Genomic DNA, 24,188 nt, shown 5'->3' with positions numbered 1-24,188 from the left:
AAGGCAGCTATGGAAAATACTAGGTGACATTTACTGGGAATTTACATATGCCAGGGGCCAATCTCAATACTTTAAATGCATTAACGAATTCAATCCTTATAGCAGCCCTATCATCTTTTCTGCAGAGGAAGAAATTTTTTTATCGTTGTGGAGATTCTACTCTACAGCTGGATGGCCTGAGACTCAGTGGAATAGGATTCAGATTTGTTTTATATTATTTTCATGAAAGAGGATAAGTAATTCATTCTAACATATTTATTGAGTGACTACTACTCTGGGTAAGACCATGAGTAATTGTTTGGAAATGGTTGAAAGGATATGTCTCACTTCCCCTCTTCTCCACCCTTCAGGATGGAAGAAAAGGGTTATGACATAGGCAAACCCTCAGGGAATAGCCAGATTTCAGTTAAGGCATGGAGATGAGAGTAAAAATCTGAGGAAGCTAGAGGATAACGAAGTTTTGCAAATCAGGGAAAGGGTAGTTTAGAAGGCATAGTGAAAAATTTTGTGGAAGTTCTTACAAAAAATGTTGTGAGAGATTGTATCAGAGCAGAGGAACCTCACTGCAGAAGGGATGAAAAATGAGCGAATACGGTGTCAGGAGATGATGACGATTTGGGTAGTGAAGAAGGTTAAGACTCTGAACTTCACATTTGGCCACAAATTTGCCAAGAGAAATACTCCCTGTAGTCCCATAAGTCTTACGTAGGAGTTGGAGATGGGAGAGACTGGGACACTCAGAAGACAACCACAGCCTGCACTGATTAAAACTCAGAAGGAGTTCTGGTTTGGGGTGGCAGGAGTCTCTGGCTCTTCTGGAAGGGCTTAGCTGTGGTTAGTTTAATTGCCTGAGTTCCAGAAAGAGACTGATTCCAAGGTTGTCTGTAATGGGGCCCCAGACAATGGTTTTAGGCCTGGTCTTTTTGTCCTAGTCATTTTATGATCTGAAATCTGCACTTTGTTAAGTCAACTATTGTTATCCTATTTGGGTATTTTTAAATATCTTTCTGTGGTTGTTATTTTCCCTTAGCTTTATAGTTTGAAAATGCCAGGCTGCCTTAGCTGTGCAAAAGGAAAACATGAATAGGGATTTTGTATCTGTGGATCAGGCCACTTAAAACTGGAGCCCTGTTGAGATTGAGGTAACAAGGATAGAATTTAGGAAAAGGCAAAGAGAAGCTAAACTATTTTTTGGTTAGTTAATTCAGAGTAGGAATTCTGTTGTATTTCAAGTTTTATTTTGGCTTTCAGTAGAGGCTTCCAGAACCGAACAGCAAGTTCTCTTTAAGGGAGATAAACTTGCCTCTTACTATTTTCCTACAAATCTAATCTCCCGAGTTTTTTGTTCCCTTTCCTTTTCCAATAAATGTTACAGAAATTTTCATTACTTTCATACTTCTCCTAGGTGCCCTGCCCAGATATTTCTTACAACCTGATGATCCCTGAATGGTTTACTTCACTGAAAGATTCACTTCACCCAAACTGTAAACATTAGCCTGTATTATAATTATAGATAAAAACGGGAGGGTGACCTGGGTTCAACTATAGCGTGTTGAAAACTGCACACAGTCTACCTCTGCTAGTGCAATAGTGGCCTATTTTGCTCATTTTGGTGTGCCAAGACTTCCAATACGATTTAAGGAGCTTGCAGTATGTCTCAAGGATATATCTTAAATATTATAGCTTTAGAAAATCTTTACATTCCCAGAAAGTGCTTAGATGAGTTTTAATAACAGCTTCAAGCACTGTCTATGGAAGGAGTTTATTTAAACATGATGAGCACAGGAGTTATTTTAGGAAAATTGAGCAACTTTTCCTGGTTTTTCAACTGTAACAGAGAAAAGAGCCAAAGATTTAAATTTTTCCAAGAAAGTATAGGTTTTATAGAAGAGTGCCTTGGATAAAAGTTGTGGTATATGAAATACACTTCTGTGAGTAATTGAAAAACACCATCACTTGAGTTCTAAGTGGCTGTATCTCCATGTTCATGACAGATTACAGTAGTACAGATTAGTTGAGGGATGTGTCTTAGTAAGCGATGAGTGATTCTATAAGTTAAATGAGTGGTTTTTATCCTAAAATTCCTGTGTTGAAAGTAGGAGGATAGACTGTGTGACGCTCACATATGAAAGTCCATAGTTAAATTTTTATTGAAATACGGAACCAATGGGATACTCATTATTACAGACTATTGAAGACTTCCCCCTCTCCCCAGAAAGAGTGTAAAAGTTGTAGGGTAAACTCCCAGGCTCCACATAACAGCTATTTGCATCGAGTGCAAATATTTTGAAAATTGAAAACAAACTTTTCATACCTCCCTAAAAGGAAAGAAAGCTTTACTTGTATAGACATGAAGTGTTTCCTGGTTCAATTCATGGTTTTTACTATTGGCCAAGGTAATGATTAATAAAGCAGATGAGCAATAAAATCTTAAGTGCTAACTCAAAACACTTGTTCTAGAATTGGAGCCAGAAATATTATAATAAGAAGTAGTAGGTGATTTAAAAAACTAAAAATATTGAGGAAATAAATTTCCTTCAGTGCAAAACAGAGCTGCTTTTGTGATGTGAATGGTGATTCAGGAAGTTTTATTAGCGTAGAACCCTCAAGAAATCCAAAGACATCATACGATGCATAGGCTTGAACTGAGCATGACAAAATTTTGGTTTGTAACAGAAATTGTAGTCTGTTTGTCTTCATTCTCTTCTCTTTTTATAGCTCTTGTGGAACACTTGGAGGTTACTAAATTATCTGAACTATATTTATAAAAGCCAGGAAATTCCTACCCCTGAGACTTAGCATACATTGAGGACAGTAAAGAACGAGTTAATGTATGAAAAGTAGTTATGTTATAAAACATTGTCAATTTTTAAAAGTCTGGTTTGATATTTTCAAAGGTAAACTTAGATTTATAGAAAATATTCCCACTAGCTATGAGAGAACTTTATGAAAAATAGATTTTTTTAAAAAAAATTGGAAGTGATTTTAGAATGTTGTACTCAGTTTCTAAAAAGATGAATAATCTATTTTCTCTTATGAAGCCCTTTCAGGATTCCTCATGAAATATAAGATCACATGCAAACAGAACCTTGCATAGAAACTGTTGTTTTAAGTATTAAAATAAATTTATTTTGTTTTGTTTATTATTTAACTGAACAGATGGTAATGGTTTTGACACAATTCAGTTTCCTTTTTTTTTTCCCTTGAGAAGAAAAGAAAAAAACAAAAAACAAAAAACCAGAGCTTCTTTTCCCATTTTGTCACAGCTGGTTACCAATCAATCTCAATTCACGGTACAGTGGTGATAGCACATGTTGTCCGGGGGCCAGATCTGATTGGGTTGCATTTTTTCAGCAGTGTTTCATATCAGGGAAAAAAAAAAAAAAAGTATCTTTATGGTAGAGACTGTCAGCACACAATTGTACAACTGTCATTAATCAAACCTGGCAACAATGACTGCATTCATACAAGTCAGGGACTGGCAGGTCTCACAATCAAAATCACCCAATTTCTATTAGAATTTCCTTACCGGTAATGTTTTTTCATCTGTTTCTTTTTTGCTTCTTGTTTTTGGTTAAAATTAGATGATACCACTACATGTTGTTCATATATAATATTACACCATATTAAAAAACAGCTGTTTTATACCCGAGTATGCGCTAGATGTTTGAAATTGATTCTTGGTTATTTAAAGAAGGCTAAACAGAAATTAAGGGTAAAATTTTAGTGTCTTAGATTGTTCAATAAAAGAATAATTTTAAAGCTTGTATATGTCTTTAAACCCATTTAGAACCTCCTGAGGTTACTGTTGCTTTTTGAATAATATTGAGAAAAATGTTGATAAAGTTACTGTCTGGAGTTTTTGAAGCTCTGAACCCAAACTTGCAGATATAGAAATATACATATGCCCAAATGCACATGCACACAGGCCAATAAACACACATCAGATGGAGGGGAGAGGCATTACTCTGTATTAGAAAAGTAAACATACTTGCTGAAGAGGACATTGGTTTCCATTGTAATTTGAGACAAAAATCTGAACATTGTCTTCTGTAAAATAGTGTTTAAAATAGGCATCTTGTCTAGTTTATTTATTGTTGTACAATCATGTTAAACCCTGTTGTAAACTATAAAGATCTCTTAAACCGTAAAGAATTATTCTTTTTTTTTTTTTTGTATTGCTCAGCCAATATTTGTTTTCAAGGGAAAAATGAACATTTCCTCCAATTAGCCTATTTAATGGTAGAAAGCATCAGCGAGATTATTATTAGACATGCACCAATTTATCCAGAAAGAAATACAAGAAATAAGGCCACGTTTATTGGACCTGTGGAAATATTTGACACCTAATTGCTTGTGAAATATGTAGTTTTAGGAAGCAAATTATTGTCTCAGAGAAAGTGTGACTGCCTGGAGAAGGCAGACACTGGTAGGAGATAACTCATGAGAACTTTCTGCTTGACTCTGACTGCCTCAACATGTGGCCTTGGGAAAGGAACTTTGTCATGTTTTGCCTCAGATTGCCTAAATGTGAAATTAATAACAAGCCAAATATTTTACTTGCTTGGTTTTAAAGTTAGACCTATTTTTGTTTCTAAAACCAATCCTCATATTTCTTGAGTTTCCATAGTGGCTTTTGCAGGTAAGGTCTGTAACCTAATCACGATTTTAGTTCTATCATTTCTCTGGCCTCAGCTATTTCTTAGTGTGGAAATTCAGAAAGGGTATCATGATATGGTTGTGTCCTCAGTTTGTTGTGGGTACTCTCAAGTTTCAGGCTAGAGTTTGGTAGAGTGGTTCTGTGATGCTGGAAGGAATATTAGTGCCTTCAGTTGTACAGTGGTCATTGTCACTTGGTAAGGAAGGGATTCCTGCATTGGAGTTATGTGGATGGCTGAACACAAGACACCCAACACTAGACAGGATATCAGCAGCAGTTTATTAATCACATGTACTCACAGATCCAGGGAAGAGGACACCAAATGCCACACAGGGCCCGTAGTAGGAATGATCCACTCCGGAATAGAGTAAACGACCAGCTCTGTGGGAGGCGGGCTTTATAGTCTCAAGAGGGTGATGTGCTCCTTGGTTCCCAAAGAAGGATGTGATTGGCTTGTTTGAAGAATTCTGGGGCTGGCAGAGCCCTGGTGGTGCACTGATTAAGTGCTTGGCCGCTAACCGAAAGTTTGGCCATTTGAACTCACCCAGCAACTCTGCCTCTGTGGCAGAAAGACTGGCGATCTGCTTCCCTAAAGATTACAGCCTAGAAAACCATATGGTGCAGTTCTCTGTCACATGGGGTTGCTATAAGTCAGAACTCAACTACAACACACCTGGTCTCCTTTATAAAGAGGGTTGTTTGCTAGGACACCTCATCTGAGGAAGCAAAAAGGGGAGGGGAGCTTGCAGCTAGACCATTTGAGGCTCTTCCACTTTCAGATGTCAAAGGCAGCACGTAATATCTGACCTTGTTTTAGACCTTATACCACACAGTAAGCTGTGTGGTGAATGAGAAATAAGTGCCTTGGAGTAAGACTTTAGTTTGAAAAATCCAAATTTGAAAGTCAAAATTGTAAATAATGGCAACTATTCCAATAATTTCATGATTTATCATCTTCTTGTTTCCTGGAATAACCAATTCCCAGGTATTTTCTTATTATTGCATAATAAAATAGGTTTTCCCCTCTTATACTAAAAATATTTCATTTAGGCTTCAGATATTCTCCTTATATATTGGTATTTTGAATAATTCCATATTCACTCATGATTTTCTAGTTTAACTATTATATTTGATTATTTTTACACGTAAAGAGTTCTAATCCATCTATCTCACCATTTCAGCTTTTATTCATGTAATTCCTTTCTTGAGAAACAGGGAGTAAAACAGAACATAATATCACAGATTCCACTGTACTATACGATTATAAATGTTTAAGAACAGGAGATATGATTTACTTTCAGGTTGAACTTTATATGTCCAAATTTTATAACTTTTAAAACAAGGGAAATTATAAATTTCCTCCTTATCTACAAGATTCGTGATGAGGATAAATGAAAGAGTATGTTTGAGAACACTGTGCAACTGGACCAATAAGCAACATCATGATAAATGGAGAAAATATTGAAGTTGTAAAGGATTTCATTTTACTTGGATCCACAATCAATGCACGTAGAAGCAGCAGTCAAGAAATCAAACGATGCATTGCATTGGACAAATCTGCTGCAAAAAATCTCTTTAAAGTGTTGAAAAGCAAAGATGTCATCTTGAGGACTAAGGTGTACCTGACCCAAGCCATGGTGTTTTCAATGGCCTCATATGCATGAGAAAGCTGGACAGTGAATAAGGAAGACAATTAATTAATTAATTTAGAGAAGAAAATTCATTAGTGATAATATGTAAACCTAATGTCTAGATTTCCGTCAGGATTTGTTAGCTTTTTTATTTTAGCTCTATCTCTACATCTATTAGCAGTAGGTATTACATATTCCTGAGTTCTTACTTTGTAGTATTATGTTGATCTCAGTTTAACCCACATTTCAGAGCTAACTACTGGTGTATAAACATAATAACATTACTGTGCTTCTTGATGTAACAGAGTGGCATATTTTAATTGCTTAGTCTTTCAGCTCTGCATATAATTATTTCACTAGTAATCATGCTATAAAAGAAGTACAGAGGGATCTCAGTGATTTGTTGGGTGGTTCATCATTCATTCAGTAAGCATTCATTAAGTATCTCCAAGGTCTCAGACATTTATTAGAATTTGGGGGATATAGTTTAGAACAAGAGAGAACCAGTCCTTGTTCTCATGCTCTTGGAAATGAGGAAGAAAATAAACAAGGAATCAAAAAATTTGGTAAAGATAAGTGCATTGAAGAAAATAAAAAGTATTAAAAGTAACAAATATGAAAACAAAGAATAAAAAATAATAAAGGTAATTTTTAAAAAGTAACTGGATCTGTGGGCAGAGAGTTAGTTTGCATTGTTTGGGCAGAGAAGGCATCTTTGAGTGGAGGATATTTGGGTTCTGCCATAAATCAATAAGGATCGGTCATGGAACATGTAGAGGAAGAGCATTTCATGAACTTGCAGCAGTAGTACAAAGACACAGTGGGGACTAGCTAGTTATCTTGGCAACCAAAGGAAGGGCTGTATGGATAAAACAGAGTGAACATGAAGTTGAAGAGGGAGGCAAGAGCCAGATTATTTAAAGCCTTAAAGAGCAGAAAGAAATAGATTTATTCTAAGTGACTGAATGGGAAGCCATTAGATAGTTTCAAACAGTGAAATGACATAATCAGAATTAGATTTATAAACTGGTGGATTTGTATTGATGCTCTAAAATCTCCTTAAAACCCTTAGATTACGTAACTGCTATTCCAGTATATGGATTGTTGTTATTTGGAATAGTTGACCTAAAGATGAGATAATTAATAAGAAACCCAAAGTTCAAAAGGTTGTCTTGTAGGAAAGAGAGTGTACTTTTCTGGTTGGCATAAGAAGTAGTACCATTACAAGAAACATCAGGAAGAAATGTTGTGTGTTATCACATATCAAAGATTTTCTAGTCATCAAAGATGTTCAAAGTTGGAATGGGCCACTCACCATAGGAATAGGTTGGAAGAATGGTTGGTTGCATTTTACAGACCGAATGTTAAGTGTTGATGGATGATTCCAGTAGATAAACTTGTAAAGGTTTCTTTTAACTTAGAGGGTCAATCATTTTTTATGGGTTTAAAGTATTTTGATATAAATCCATAATGCTGAAAATATTCACAATCACACTCCTATGCATGGAACATAGAAGGACTAGTGTATTGTAGCAATTATTGCTAATTGGGGGAAATTAGGGCATGGCTCTGAACAATACGTGCCTAGCAAACCCTACAAAAAACAAAATGAAAACATTGCCGTTGAGTTGAATTCCAGCTCAGATCAACCCTATAGGACAGAGTAGAACAGCCCGATAGGGTTTCCTAGGCTGTAACCTTTACTGAAGCAGACTGCCACGTCATTCTCCTGCAGAGCTACTGGTGGGTTCGAACCGCTGACCTTTTGGTTAACAGCCAAGTGCTTAACCATTGTGCTACCAAGGCTCCTTTTAGTAAAACTTGGGGTTGGAGAAATGTGTGTTTTAGGTTGAAAAAAGCCCCAGAGGTAGTTCTGAACTACTCTCATGGAGAGGTTGACCTTATCCAAGCCAGCTGAAAATCATTTCACTAGACTCTGAGTCCTGTGAAGACACGTATCCCCAACATTCAGTGCAGTATCTGACACATAGGAGACACATACATACTTCTTAAATAAAATAGTTTATTTCCTTTATTATAATCCTCCCAAATTTCAGTGTGATCTTCAATGGGAAATGGAAATGAGACAATGTTAAATGAGTATCTGCTAATTCCAAGGAACAATGTTAGACATTCTATATGCAAAGTTGTTAAGAATTATTAGAAAAAACCCATCCTACTCCAGAGACACCTGTCTCACTGGAACTGAGTTCAGGTCTTGGGTACATGCACTCTGTACCTAGCTGAAATCCTGTAAGTATTCTAACTAGGATTCTCCATACCATCAAACTATTGTCTTTTTGTATATTTTTACAACCTATATTTGAAACGCTGTTCTACAGCTAAATATATATACAGTGAAACTTGTGAGAGCCAGAAGTCAACAGGACTGCCTTGTTTTTCCGGGTCTCCCAAGTTTTCCACCTTTGACAGCGTGAGTTTTACCACTTTTCTATTGCCTGTTTTGGTGGAATATATTTGAGTTTTCCTTCTTTGACAGGTTTCTGCCTTACACAGGTCCTAACTTTCGCAGGCTTTACTGCTTATATCTATCTATATGAGAGTGAGAGAGAGAGAGAGAGATTTAGTATTTACTTGTAATGGCATGGTATTGGTTTTGTTTTGTTTTGTATTTTACTAGCTAAGATTAAATCAATTTATTCTTCCCAAGGGACGTTTGATTTTTATTTTTCTTGTGGAAACAAAATTTACAGGCATAGGAATAGAATGCACAATTACTTGTATCCCTTAGTTAACCAACCAATCAAACTACAACAACCAAAAAAAACTCACTTAAAAAAGAGAAGACGGTCATAAGACGTGGCTTTCATATTGTATTTATCGTAGGTGTTGTCACCTATATAATGAATTTCTAAAACATGAAGGAACATTTTTTTAGAAATGTACAACTAAATGATTATTCAATGTGAAATTATATTTCTATCCAAATTATGTAGAGAGTTATGTGTCTTATACGTCTTAAGTTAGCATTTAGATTTAAACTAACATTTTACTGCAGAAGGGAGTTCACACAGAGTGGGCAAAGTGCCATGTTTTAATTCAAGATCCAAGGTTTAAATCCTGGTTTTTGTCTTTAGAAGTTAAATGACTTGGAGCAAATCATTCCACTTGAATGAGCCTCTGTTAACTTAGTATCATGATTTCACATATGTTTTAATCCAGAAAAGGACTTTATAGACCATCAAGTTTATCTTCCCCTCTTTTAAGCTTTTGATAAAACTGAGTTAGAGAGTAATGAAGGCCTTTCCTAAAGTCACACAAGAACTGATAGCAAAGTGTAACTGAATTCAATTTTTTTTTAGATCAATTAGAAATGTCTGGAAAATATGTTACTTTTGTATTCCATGTTTGTATCTTAGAACTAAGCATTCCATGAAAAACATAGGAAAACTGTAGGAAATATTTTTGTTAGACATTAATTGTATCACCAACAAATTTTCTGAAGCCATCATCAAAATCATTATTTTGTGTGTTTTTTAATTGACAAAGCCAAGGTGAGAGTGGTTCTGTGAATTCTTACTTTTCTATGCTTCTTAGCCCAGTACTTGCCCTAAAATATAAATATAGTCTTTTGAATGTCCCAGTTGGTAAGCTGCAATGTGCCCTATTCATAAGTTCTTAGTGAAGCCCATTTGGAGCAGAGCACAGATGAGACACTGTTCTAATGGTGAGGTCAACAGGCATTTATTACAGAATAAACAGGATACGGATGAGTGGAACAGCAAACATCCTCATCAACCAAGATTCCTCAAAGTTAGTCTCCTGTTCCAGGGTGGGATCTTAAGACTGCATCCAAGTGTGGCCCACTCTGCAGCGTGGAAGAGGAATGCTGGAGCCCCTCTCCCTCATGGTTGATGTATTACGGGACACCCATGTCGACATGCCAAACAGCATGTGTGGAGAGCAAGTAGGGAAAAAGGGTGATAAAAGTGAAAGGCCACTTATGGCAATGGGCAATTCATTGCCCGTTTAGGGTGTGTTCTGATGACTATTCTAGATATACTGTCACCAAGAGTATTCCTTTCACCTTTAGCCCCACTAAGGTAGCTTAACAGAGTTCTCGGTTTCTTCAGAAGGCAATCGTAGCCCCTTTGGCACAGACTTTACTCTGTGTCCATTTGTACCTATTATGTCGGTTCATATGTAGGGAGATGGTGAGAGAGATTATGGCACACCTGTGCACCCAGCATAATTGTTGAAAATTTGAAGGCTTCCAGTCTTTCACATTTGGTTGACCTTCGTATTGGCAGGAAACAAGGCATTCATTACGTATTCAACAATATCTACTGGGCTCCTACTAAACCAAAATAAAAAACAAAAACCCAAACCCGTTGGCCCTGAGTTGACTCCCACTCATGGCTCCTGCCAGATGTGATAAAAATATCTAACATATATTATGCTTTCTGTATGCCAGTTTCAAACAGTTTATATATACGATACCTCATTTAAAGCTCACACTCTATGAGATAGGTACTATTATTGGTCCCATTTTTCTAATAAGGAAATTGAGACCTAGAGAATTTAAACATCAGGCCTAATGTTACAGGTCATGGAAGAGGCAGATACCAGGATTACAAGTGTGGCTGTTTGGCTCCTAAGTCTGTGCTCTTTGCCACTTGGTTATGATGTTGATGTGAAGCTCTGTTTTGGGACCTGCAGATACAGCAATGAGAGTAATGCAGCCATAAATACCTCCTTTATCAAAATTGACAGGAATTTAAAACTTAAGCAAGTGTATAATGATTGGTGTAGCAATAAGTTTCAAGGGGTGGGGTGGTTATATTTTCTGGGATAGTAATGAAATTCAAACAAGAGTAGTTGGTAAGGCTTTTCTAACTACTTATGACATTTTCAGTTTGCAAAAATTTAACCTAAAGCATGCAAATAGAAAGTAACCCTCATAATTGGAGAATGAAGGACCATGGGTTAAGTCCAGTTGTCATGAATGTTTCATAGACGTTGATTTTTGTCATTTGATGGTCTATAAAACTGTACTATTATTAGGTCAAAAGGAGCCCTGGTGCCACAGTGTTTAAGCTCTCAGCTGCTAACCAGAAGGTTGACAGTTCGAACCTACCAGCCACTTAATAGGAGAAAGATGTGGCAGTCTGCTTCCATAAAGATTACAGCATTGGAAGGCCTATGGGGCAGCTCTACTATGTCCTGTAGGGTCACTGAGTCAGAATCAACTCGAAGGCAGCGGAGTTTGGTTTTGGATTATTAGGTCTGTGTCCTAGCCTTAGTAAAATTAAGCTCTATCTATTACTCTTTTTATATAAAGCTGCAAGTGGAAGAAGCCTGATTATGGTAGACAAATGCAAGCTTAAAAAAACTTGTTTCTCTCTCGAAAGCAATAGAAAGTCATAGCTAATTTTTAAGCATGTAGAGCCAATTAAAGTAATATTTGGGGAATGCTGATCTAGCTCTTTGTATGTAGAGGAAGAGGTAAGCAATCAGAAATTTTTGTAGAAACTTGGGGTTGGAATAAGGACTGGAGTTAGGTAGCACTGAAAATCAAAAGGAAAGATCAGCTACAAAAAGATTGAAAATAAAATACCTTCATTATTTTGTTTGTGTAATCGTTATTGTTTTATAATCCAATAAACACATCTTATGCAAATACCAAAGTAAATACGCACTAAAATTGTAGAAATTTTTCTGATCTCGTCCATTGGTTTATTAGTTTAAAAATGTAAGTGAGAATATGCGTGCATGTGAGCGAGGTGAGAATGCGTGTGACCAAAAATTGCTCCAAGGTATGTTGATGCTTCTAGAGGTAGTATTGCTAATTAAAAAAAAAAATCATTACCCACTCTTATTTATTTTTACCAAAGATTTTCTCCTTTAATATATTTCTGTTCTTATATTCAAAATGCCTAACAAAATCATTTTATTGAACACACTGTAACTTAAAAATTATGGAATACACCTCACTGAGAAACTGAAATGTGTACTATTTTCCTAGTTAAGAACTATCAAATAAAGATAGAAGTGCTAATAATGCCTTTGATAGTTTTGAAATGACAAGACTGTATATATATATATGCAAAAACCAAGTGCCTGGAGATAATATGTGAAATTAATGGTCTTATTAAAAATGTTTTTAAGTGAACATAGTAACTGCAGTTTACGGCTGAATATTTTATGTGTGATGCGTGTGTGTGTGTTTTGTTTGTTTTAAAGAAACAATAGTATTAATAGAGCAAAGTGAAGATAAATGTTTAGTATTATAATTTAAATATAACAAGCAATATTGAATACAAGCAGTTATTTCCTATACAGATATGACATCAAAGATGATTACACGCTGAGAATTAAGAAGGCAGTGAGTACAGATGAAGGCACCTATATGTGTATTGCCGAGAATCGGGTTGGAAAAGTGGAAGCCTCTGCTACCCTCACAGTCAGAGGTAAGTGCCTTAAGATGTCAAAAATAAGTGAACCAGAAGATTAATATTTGGTTAAATTGGTAAGTGAACTCACAATCAAAGTACCAGCTTTCACTGTTTTATTATTATATAAAAATACCCAGATTTTGTGACCTATCATTAATTGAAATAAAGTTACTCTCAAATTTGAATTTGAAAGGACTGTAATTTGAAGGAATTAATTTTTATTTAATAAACAGTAGTTTTTGGTTTAAAGTAAATAGTTTTTATTGTTTAAAACAAATCTTAAGAAAAAAGCAAATTATTTACACTTTTTTTTTTATTCTTCCATTGCTCTCAATTATTTACTGCTTTTAAATGTCACCAGTTTCCAAGGTCCTCTAAATTTTCTGTTCCTTAGTTTGTCACTTTATACTAGTATAGTATTGTTTTGAAATCCTTTTTTTTTTAAATTTCAGCATTCAAAAAAGCAATTTGAAAAAATACTAACATTGCCTCCAAAGGTGAAAAGTACTCTGGCATTGAGATAATCTGATTTAGAGAGTGATTTGTGAAGTTCATTGGCCTTAAATAATTGAAGTAGTCAGTGCTCCGCTTGTAATAACTTTCACTTTCTGGGTGTCAAGCACTTTCTCAGTTTTGGAATAATGTTTGTTTATACAGTCACTGGAATTGCTTATAAATGAAAGAAAACATTACTATAGAGCTTATCCACAGAGTGCACTAGAATGAATTAACCGCCTTAGTGGTGGAACATGTTTATCTACGTGAGGTAAATTAAATAGTCCAAGGTACCAGGTAGTACCATGGAGATAGCTACACTTACTCTTGCCAAATAGACATTACCTGTGGCATCGTTACACTCACATGATTTCAAACAGAGATAGGCAAGCACACGCCCTGCTCAGCCTTTCAAGCTTCCTTCTATCTTAGCTGATGCTTCCTCCTACCATCCTTAATGGAAAGGAGGTTGGTTGCATACTTTAATCCAGGCCTCAGTTACATCCCACCCTAGTTAGTTGTACCTCTTACCCTTGTGCAGCTTTGCTTCCAGAGGATTTCATAAGATCAGGAGAAGGGATTAGAGGCTTACAACAGTTGCAAGAAATGTGTCAGGTATCCTTAGGCTGGTCCTCTAACTGATGAGAAATGTGTTTTTTGTTTGTTCTTGCCAGATCTACAATTTGGGCTTTAAATCTTTAAAAACAAAACAAAACAAACAAACAAAAAAAAAACTCAACTTCCTCCAGGCAATTATTATGAGACAGGCACAGTGGATACCTGAACAATTGTTGGCACTTTCCGTACTTTTCAATAGCTCAATTCCTATTCCACTTAATCCATTTGTTCTCCTTCAGACGTTCTGGTGTGAACTTAGACACAAGGCAAATTTGGACAAAATTGACAAGCCAATTGCTTAAAACACACGTTTACTTATTATCAGTTAACAGTTCATAAGGTACGTGATCATATAACAATCATGTAACTATATATATTCTGATGGTATATGATCGAAATGCTGATAGCCTACATAAGCCAGGGGACACTCTTTGCTATATTTAATCTACACTCTCTCTAGGTAATGATTATATATATCTCTCTCCAGATAATACATGTTTTTAACTCGACAGCCCTTTGCAAAAACAATTTACTTGACCAGATTATCCCCAAAGTTTATTTTATTTTCCTGAAGTGAATGGAAAAATAAATAAACAACTGACCAGGAAATGCTCCATTTAAAAACTATTTGCTGACAAAACAAATGGTGAGAAAATATGAGGACGTGTTTGTTGGTAGAAGCAGCAGGGTTTCTTTTATACATGAATGCTTGGATGAAGGAGACTTGAAGTGGTCTGTTTAAGTTCTTACCCAGCTAATTGGTTTCATAATTTGCTGAAAGTTTCCGGTTTAACTTTTCATTTAAGAAAGCATGTTAATAGAGAAACTTGTTTATTTTTAATAGGATTTTTTCTTTTTAATCAGCAAACCTTACTTTGCCTCTTCACTAATCTGTGTCCTATGAATGGATTAGAGGTTAATCACTATGATATGTAATTATCACTCATCTAAGACTGAAACCTAAGAAACAAGGTTAAGGGGGGAAAAAAACTCCATAATGCAACATAATGTGAAGTAAAATATTGTTCAAAATATTTTTCACCATTGGCAAAAGCAGTTGAGATTTCTCATGCCTAGAGGTTATTAACGGGAAAAAAAAGTTATTATCTATGACTCTTATTTTTTTCTGGGCTGATTTTTCCGTGCTCATAAATGAAATGGTCAGCACTTCTCTGAATTGTTTTATTAGAACAGGGTCAGTTGACCCCAGGGGCCACTTCCATGTTCAACCATTAAATGCAGGGATACAGTTTAGTTTAATATGCTGATTTTAAAAAACATCGACCTGCTCACTTTTTTTCCAGAAAGAAATATTGGGATCTCACAAAGACAAGAAGTTTCATTGTGATGTTTCTGCTAAAATATTATCACGATATTCACTTTAGCCAATTGGGGAAAGGATAATAAAGTTTTATAATCAAAATCTGACACAGAAATCTATTCAGCTGTTTTTCTTTTCAAAAATATGATGAAAATAGACTATACAATGAAATTTAACAGCAAGTAGCTACCGTTTGCTGACTTAACAAATGTGAAAGTACAAAGAAATAATGCTAGCTAACAATAAACCTCTTAGCATTTATATTTTAATCAAATAATTTCCGTTCTAAATGACCACAAAATGATTTAAACAACACAAACTACGTATTTGTAGACACAATCCCCCTGCCCATTTTTAAGTTGCATAAGTTGGTTTTGCATAAATAAAAACCACTGGAAAAACTACCTTCCTTCCAGGGCAAAAAAGGTTTAATTTTTTGGAATTATACTAAGTAAAGTGAAAGAGAAATATAGTTTATTTCTTTAAGGCATTATTTCTCACCAGGGTTTCTTAATTATCTCTCTTAAAAAACACACAATCAAAATGCCTCCCCTTACCCCAAAGGAAATATTTTTGAAATTCAGCTTGAGGTGGCGGCTAAAAACGCACAGATGCAAAAATGAAAGACAAAGTTTTTTCCTCTGGCCATTGGCAAAATTGAAAGACGTATCTCATCAAAACAATGATACAACTTTATATTAGCCTGTTGCCTTGCTCTAGGTTGTTCTTTTTATGCCCTCCTCCCCAAAGGAAATAAATTGTACTGCAGCATCTTATTTCTTCCCTTTTTCTCTTGCTATGGTAAACCCACTGTCTACTGTGGGACACACTAGAGTTTCACTATGCCAGAATTTTGATACTGCTGCTATAATTGTCTTTGAATTATCTTAATCCTCTCCTTTGAATTGTGAATAATATTATATACCATGAATCTCATATGAAGGCAACTCTAGTATTATTTTTAGAGATTGCACACAACTAGTATCATGATGTATTCATTGAGTGACTGGACGCCAATACATATGTTTTTAATGGCTGTATCTATGTCTCCATACCCAAGGAGACATCATCAGCAAAAAATGACCTATAAATTCTAGAGTCTCGTTACATATGCAGTAGAATTATGTTGACTGGAATATGAGTGAAAAGATGTGTTTTCAAATAAATTTGTATTTTTGAATGTAAAATTTTGTTAAAGTTTAAATGCTACTAAATATATTTCTTTTCCGTTTGAATAATGGGACCCTATGTTTGACAATATTTGCCCATTGCTTTTATATTGCTTTTATAGCGAATGGTTTACTACCTAAATTTATTTGGTGTTATTCTTTTTAAAAAGTATTATTAAGCCTATGTATGCCTCTTACAATTTCTGTCCTTTAATAATTGGCACAGCCTGTTACTACTGATTTTAGTGATTGAAAGTTATGCTATAATAAAAATAATAATAATTTGTTGAAGCAGCAGTTTAAAAGCTATTCTCAGTATGAACTAGAATCAACTTGTCAATCATTGTTTTCTTCCCTCCTCTGCCCTCTGCCAAAAACGGAAAAGCTTAACAGTAGTTATGGAGCTACTGAGTTGAAATCTCTAAGGATGTTCCAACCTATTTGTTATATTTTCATCCACACTGTCCACGGATGAAAAGTGATGTGATCTTAACTTATTACTGGCTGAAAGGCAGCGTCAGGGGCTTTTCTGTAGTCCTTGTAATGGTTCTCACTAACCATGCTCAAAATCCAATTGCTATTTAAATCAGACAGTGAGGCCTTCTTTTATTGACATGACATTTGCTAGTCTGTGACTTGAATAGCTATATTCATCAGGTTCTTATCTTAGGGGTAATACAAAGCTTTTTAACCCTAAGTAGCTCTTTGAAATAGTAACTACAGTAAGTGAGGATGATGAGACATTACTGAAAATATCTCATAGATTGCTTACAGTCAACCCCAGGATGCAAATAACTACTTCTTAGAATTATCTTGATAAGTTTTAATTTATCAAACACAGACATCCTGTTCATACTTGAATTTGTGACACTAGAAATCATTCTATTGCCCATACTTAAATGTAACATTCCTCATCATGCATTCTGATAATTTTCTTTTTCTTTTAATTTCTTTTTTATGTTCTCACCACACCATTGTAATGTCTACAGCTCGCCCTGTTGGTAAGTAACCATCCTTCTATCCATTTAGCATGGCTTTGTACAATGCTTCATAACTCATGCATTGCAGGATTTGACGGAATGAAATATATTTATTCATCGATGTTAAATATTACTTGAGGGACTGTTGGTTGTAAAAGTTGCTTCTGATCTTTTCATCATTTTGGTAAACAATTTGGAGTGATCTTGCTACCTAGCTATGTGTAGGTAACATTTTTCATGTAAAAGAATATGTTAATGATTAATATAATTTTCTTAAGAAGGAAATAGAACTCTTTTTTTCTTGTATGTATAAAATAATGTTATTATTTATGTTTGATATTAGTTAACTAATTTAAGAACTAAATTAAGAAACCCTATTACTCATGTACCTCTTTTAATATAAGCTGCTCTGAGTTCCAGGTTTTTTAGGGGTATTTTTAACTGCTGTGTACTTGTTATCTGCATGCCTGTTTAAACAAACTTAAATAGAATGCTTCAAGTTATTGGAAATAGATGCTTACACAGAGAGGCAGGGGAGGAATGAGCTGTGTTCTTTGGCATGAAAAGTTAGTGTTTGTGTTTTAATATATCTCATCCTTTATTTGGCTTTGCACAATTGAAGTAAGTTAAAAGCTTGCACTTGCAGAAATTTAAGTGGTACTTTATTTGTAAACATTTGGAAGATAAACTCTTTTCAAATTCATTGATTTAATAACCTTTCTGCATCTCTTTTAAGGTTTAGCTGAAAGACATCTTGGTAATTGTGTTATAAATAAATGAATAGATGGATGCATAAATGGATGGTGGATGGATGAATGAATACATGAATGAATGAATTTGGTTAATTGCTGATTTACTGTACCAAAAGATACTTTAATAATTTATTCAGTTTGACATAGTTTTAAAAATTGTCCATCCATACTCAAAATCCTCCCTAATGCTGCTTGACATTGTTGACATTTGATGTAGATTTGTCCAAACTCATAACATTTTTTTCCCCCTTTGGTTGAAACATTCACAGACTTTATTACAATATGGTATGCTCTTACATGGGTAACAAAAATATTAAATAGAACTTTGTTTTCTCAGTTGAAATCTCAGCTCTACCATTTCTGAGCAGTACTTCTTTTGATGAGTTACATAGTAGTGCTAGCCCTGATTCTCAGTCATCCCATGTATAAAAGGGAGAGAAGCATACTGACTTATCAAAGCTGTTGTGGCAGTGAACTGAGTTTAAGATTGATGATACATGTGAAAAGTATTTTGTATACTAATATTGACTAACATGTTTCTGGCTTCTGAGGCATCTATTATTTAACATTTTAATATTTTGGAAGTATAGTTATGGCATACAATTAATGTGAACATAAACTTTTTTTAATTGTTGCTGCTTGAAGCACAATTATTAAATTGATGGTGCTTTCTACAAGTGATGGTATTAGAAAATTGAGAAATATGTTATTATAATTTTTCTGCCTCATTTTCTTGTATCTGTAAAAATTTTTATTAATGATAATTTTATGGGGTTATGGTATGACACCTGAAATGAAGAAGAGAATGAGAAAGAATATAAAGGAAAGCTAATAGTAATCTATATGACCACTGTATAGGATCCCCTTCTCTCAGGGTCTGTGAAAGGTCCAGCAACTGAGTCGTTTATGTGTCACATAAGAAAACATGTATAATATAAATATAACAAAAGTATTAGTAAGCAGAAAGTTATATAACAATCATATGCTTTTTTGGAATTCTTCAAGCTTAAGCAATGAAAAACTTACTAACTTTATCTAAAGTGATCTTCGGATTAAAGCATCATGGTTTTTACAGAAAATATAAAAACAAATAGATGAGAACAATTTCCACCAGAAGGGATGACATTCCAAAAACCAAACCCATTGCCATCCAGTCGATTCCAACCCATAGCGACCCTATAGGACAGAGTAGAACTGCCCCATAGGGTTTCCAAGAAGTGGCTGGTGGATTTGAACTGCCAACCTTTTGGTTAGCAGCCAAACGTTTAACCACTGGCACCACCACAGCTCCAAATTATGACATTAGATATCCCAAAATATAGATTAGTTTAACATTGGCATCAAATGTAAGTATATGATCTTGAGTTTTTAAATGAACAGGAAAAATCTCATTTATATTATATATTTTTATATACAGAAACTTTATGCCTATAATCTATGCCTGATTGATTTATATTATTTTACAAGTTCCCAGAACATAGAACAATATGTTAACAACTTCCAATATATTTAAAAACCGTAAACAAAAACATCCCTTGATTAGAAAACATAATGCATACAGAGTATTGAGATGTATCTGCCATCTGCATGACATTTCAAAAGGTTTTTTTTTTTTTTCTAGTTTTATTCTTGGTTGAAATGATTTCTTAAATTCCCATTGGACTGGGACTAAAGAATAGCTTCTTGACACATTGTATTTTATTCTGGGAAAGTCTGTCATTTCATAAATCTATCTCAAATGACTTATGACAGTGCTCAGAAATATGAAGAACTATACTTTAAACTTGACAACTACTATTAATTTTGGAAATAGAATGTGGCATATGCTTTTGTTGAATCACCGTAGAAGGGTTGATAATGAGAAAATTAGCCTGTTTTTTCTTCCCATCAACTTCTTATATCAATTTTATTCAGGATCTGAATATATATATAATATATGTATGTGTGTGTATATATATGTATATATATATGTATGTATGTATGTGTGTGTATATATATATATACATATATATATACACACACACTTATTGTAGGGTCACAAGGTGAAAGTCAATTAAAATAATGAATTAAAAATCAAATTGTAGAAAATCCGCATTATCATTCGTATTTGATTATTTGATAGTGGGCATGTTTTCCATCTTAGAGACTCATAGGGAGCTTAGCATGATGGTCGTCTACAGAGTAGAGACCACAGAAAGGGAAGAAAAAACAACACTTAATTACAGTATAAATTAGGTGAAGAAATATGTCCCAAGATAGGAAGTTTAGAGAAAATTCTGAGAGTAGTTTCTGTCTAAGGTTTTCAAAAGAAAATTAGAAGCCAGTGTGGATTCTAGAATACTGACAGAACTGGAAACCAACCACTGCATTACCTACCAGATGAAACTTCCAGGTGGTCTAGGTGGAGAGCCCCACTTAGAAATCATTTTAAGCCCCCAATAGGAGTTCTGTCCAAATGGATGACTCTTGAGAGCTGCATTAGAGTAAAAGAATTTGCAAATCTATGCAGTTCACATCCGAGCGCTGGTGACACCGTTATTAAGAGTTCGGCTGCTAACCGAAAGGTCGGCAGTTCTAATCCATCAGCCGCTCTTGGAAACCCTATGGGGCAGTTCTGCTCTGCCCTATAGGGTCGCTATGAGTTAAAATCCACTCGACAGCAACAGGTTTGGTTTTTTGGATTTGGTAACAACTTTAGATTAAGCACTGGATCTCCCTGATCTACACTTATCCTCTCTTCGCTACTTACATACACACACACTTTTGAAGATATGTGCCTAATTATGAGTTGATTAGTTAAATTGAGGTTAATAATAAAACTAAAGATGTGTGGCCACTCTTCAAAGCAATTCACAGTTGGCATAAACACCTTTAGGCCTATACTTTTGAGATTTTAGGAACAATTCTAGATTTAGATAAGCCCCAGTGTTGGGAATATTACTGAAAGCAGACAATCATTTCCTTGCCAATGAAGGAAAATACTCTGCAGATTTCACTTACTCATCTTCAATGTCACCAATATCTCAAGATGAGCAGTTTTATCCAACTCCCATATTTACTGTTTAGCACAAAATCTAGACAAATGCCACTTTAACAATTAAAAATGCCCCAGGCCTTCCTGTGGTTTGGCCTTTTCACTTATTCTAAAAGCAGTCTTTATAGGAGAAGCAAAAGTACATCCCGGGACATAGTTACATATGAATGCTGAAGTATTCATTTGTTTATTTGGAAAACTTCTGACGAGGGAACTGACAGAAGAAAATGGTCTAAATAGGGATAAATATCTTGCTTCCTATACCCATCTGTGTTATTTTCTATTGGAAGCGTTTCCCAAGCTTAAAAATAAAAAAGAACATCTATTTTGGAGATGGGCAACACATTTTTTCCTAGCAGCAACTCAAAGCATGATGAGTAATTTGGAAAAGAACTGTCAAATCTACCAGCTGCCTTGCTCTTGAAGCTGAGCCCTGCTTAGTTTTGTGTCTTATATACCATATGCTAGATGCTGATTGCCTCAAGTATGAAAACTAAAAGCTGAGTATCAGGTGAAACTTGTCTAAAATATCAACAACAAACTGACAATATGCAACTTTATGGAAATTTATAAGTATTCCATAATTTGATGTCTCAAAACCATGTTTCTTTTACATAAAACATTGTAATTTGCCACAAAAACATTTATAAGTATTGAAAAAATTATATGTAATAGGCAAAATTCCACATTTTTTTTATTATTTTAAAGAAGCAGCCACTATTCTAAATAGAAATTTATATAGGGTCATATTTTTTCCAACTGCCTAAACACAATAACTAAAATGCATCCACATTTTAGAAAGTTTTACTTTGTCCGTTGAAGTGGAGTTTTGCTTATAACATGATCTAAAACATCATATTCTTGAGACCACCAAGAGATCCAGTAAAATGTGGTGACTCGAAAAATTCATTCAGGGCAAGTTACAAATCAGTCATTACTTATGTGATTCATATTTACAACACAGTCTCCTCCCTCGCCAAAATCTGGGAAATTTAGTGTGTAGTATATACTTTAACTTAATACTGGAACTATTCCAGTTATTATTATTATTTTTAATCAGAAAACATGTGGGCATTATGTAAGAATCCTTTCATGCCTAGATCCACTTTCTGCAAAAAGCATCCTGAGTGTGTCTTGGAAGGAGACCTGGACTTTTATTCCCTGCAGGCATTCTTCTTTGGACAAGCTGTTGGTGACCTGAGATGATCATCTATCTCCCTCCTGTAAGCCCTTAATGTTTCCAGCACCTGGTGCTAATTAGCTACTTTATTCAGAGTCTCATTTAATTATTATTAAGCATCACGTTTTTTCATTGCTCCGTATGTTTTGATTAAATGGTAGATGAAAAAAAATTCGCATTCTGTTCTCTTTAGTATATTCCAGTGGAGTTTTCATAATTTGAAACATTAAAATATCTTAAGCTAACTCTAATGCTTAAAATGAAAACCAAATACTGGTTACTTTTCGTGCTTGCCTGGTTTTAATCACTGTCTTGGTTCTTTTGCTGGTGCTTGTGTGCTTGACAATGTCTATTCTTTACCTATGTATTGGAGGTTAGGTATAAAATTACTGTCATACTTTCTTTTTCTTAGAATTTGGTGAAAATGTTCTACTGCCTTGGCATGGAATGGTATTGTAGTAAAGAAAATGTGAGGCTTATGGGAATTTTTTTTTCTCTTGGCTGGGATGCCCTTTTAACTCCCCGAATACTCATGTAGTCTCTTTTTTCATAACTTTTCTGGGTTATATTTTGGTGCTGATCACCCTGATAATCTTAGGATACAGCATACCCCTTGAATCTACAGATCCATGCTTTAATTTACTTTATTTTGGGAAAGTTTTCTTCTGTGTTGTCTTTGAATATGTTTTTTCTCTTTCATTTCTTTTCTTCAAATACATGACTTATGTTGATTTCCCTTTGTCTCAATTCCATATTTATCAGATTTTCTATAATAATTTAAATGCCATCATTTTTTTATTTCACACTGTATGATTTCTTAGTGCCTGCTTACTGCCTCCTTAGCTTTGTTTTCAGTCACATTTACCATTTTTTCTTAACTTCTCATCTATAAAATATCTTTATTTTATTTTTTGTTCATTTACTCACTTAGTTCTAACATAACATTCTTCATCATTATTTGTCTTTTAGCCATTTTACTCCTTTGTGAGGCTTTTTTTTTTAAGATAAAACCTGCTTAATATAATTTCAGTTAGATTATGGACAGCTATTTATTATAAATTATTTCTGTGTTTCTTTAACTGATTCTTGGGAGATATAGGTTGTTCGTCTTCTTTTTTCTGTCATTAATTAAATAAGTAATTAATTTATGGGTTTTGTGTGTGTGTGTGTGTGTGTGTGCGTGTGTCTTTTGTATAGATTTGATGTTAGTCTTTGTCTGATTATTATTGATCTGGTTACTTGCTTGGAGAAGTGATGGCGGGAGGTGTCAGAGTCATTCAATAGCCCCTACTTGGACTTGTTGTCTTGAATACTTTATCAAAAATCATATTATTTTCTTCTTAGTATTCTATTGGTCCTACTGATAAACCACAAGCCTCTTTAAGGTATAAGATTTCTGGGTTGACATGTGAAACTCCCTCCCTCCTTCGTTCTTCCCTCGTAGTCTCAGTCTTCCCAACTGCTAGTATGGAGTACAGCAATTGAAGACGGTTTGTAGGTGTGTTAGTTTTCTCTTGCTGCATAAGAAATTGAAGATGGGTTTTAGGTGTGTTTCTTAGTAATCTAGTGCTGCTATAACAGAAATACCACAAGTGGGTGGTTTTAAAAACCAGAAATTTGTTTTCTCACAGTTTAGGAGGCTAGAAGTCCGAATTCAGGGTTCCAGCTCTAGGGGAAGGCTTTTTCTTACTGTCGTGTCTGGAGGAAGTCCTTGTCTTTTCTGAGCTTCTGCTCCTGGGCAGTCTTCATATGGTTGGCATCTCTCTTCCCCTATCTCTGTTTCTTTAATCTCTTTTATATCTCAAAAAATATTGACTCAAGCTACACCCTACACTAATGCTGTCTCATTAACATAACAAAGACAACCCATTCCCAAATAGGATTCTAAGCACAGGCATAAAAAAACTCACTGCCATCAAGTCGATTCCAACT

At 34.8% G+C, this 24,188-nt stretch overlaps 1 protein-coding gene across 1 annotated transcript in view; it reads left to right on the top strand.

Annotated features, from left to right (window-relative positions):
• The window catches only part of ROBO2 (roundabout guidance receptor 2), a 591,630-nt gene that overhangs the window by 439,003 nt on the left and 128,439 nt on the right, over positions 1–24,188 (top strand). The window contains exons 5-6 of the mRNA XM_023726649.1: positions 12,595–12,722; positions 17,300–17,311. Coding sequence (XP_023582417.1) covers positions 12,595–12,722; positions 17,300–17,311 — 140 coding nt within the window. The remainder of the gene's footprint in view (positions 1–12,594; positions 12,723–17,299; positions 17,312–24,188) is intronic.

This window comes from Trichechus manatus, unplaced genomic scaffold (assembly GCF_000243295.1).
Source record: "Trichechus manatus latirostris isolate Lorelei unplaced genomic scaffold, TriManLat1.0 scaffold00012, whole genome shotgun sequence".
NCBI lineage: Eukaryota > Metazoa > Chordata > Mammalia > Sirenia > Trichechidae > Trichechus > Trichechus manatus.
This window is presented reverse-complemented; position numbering and strand designations above follow the sequence as displayed.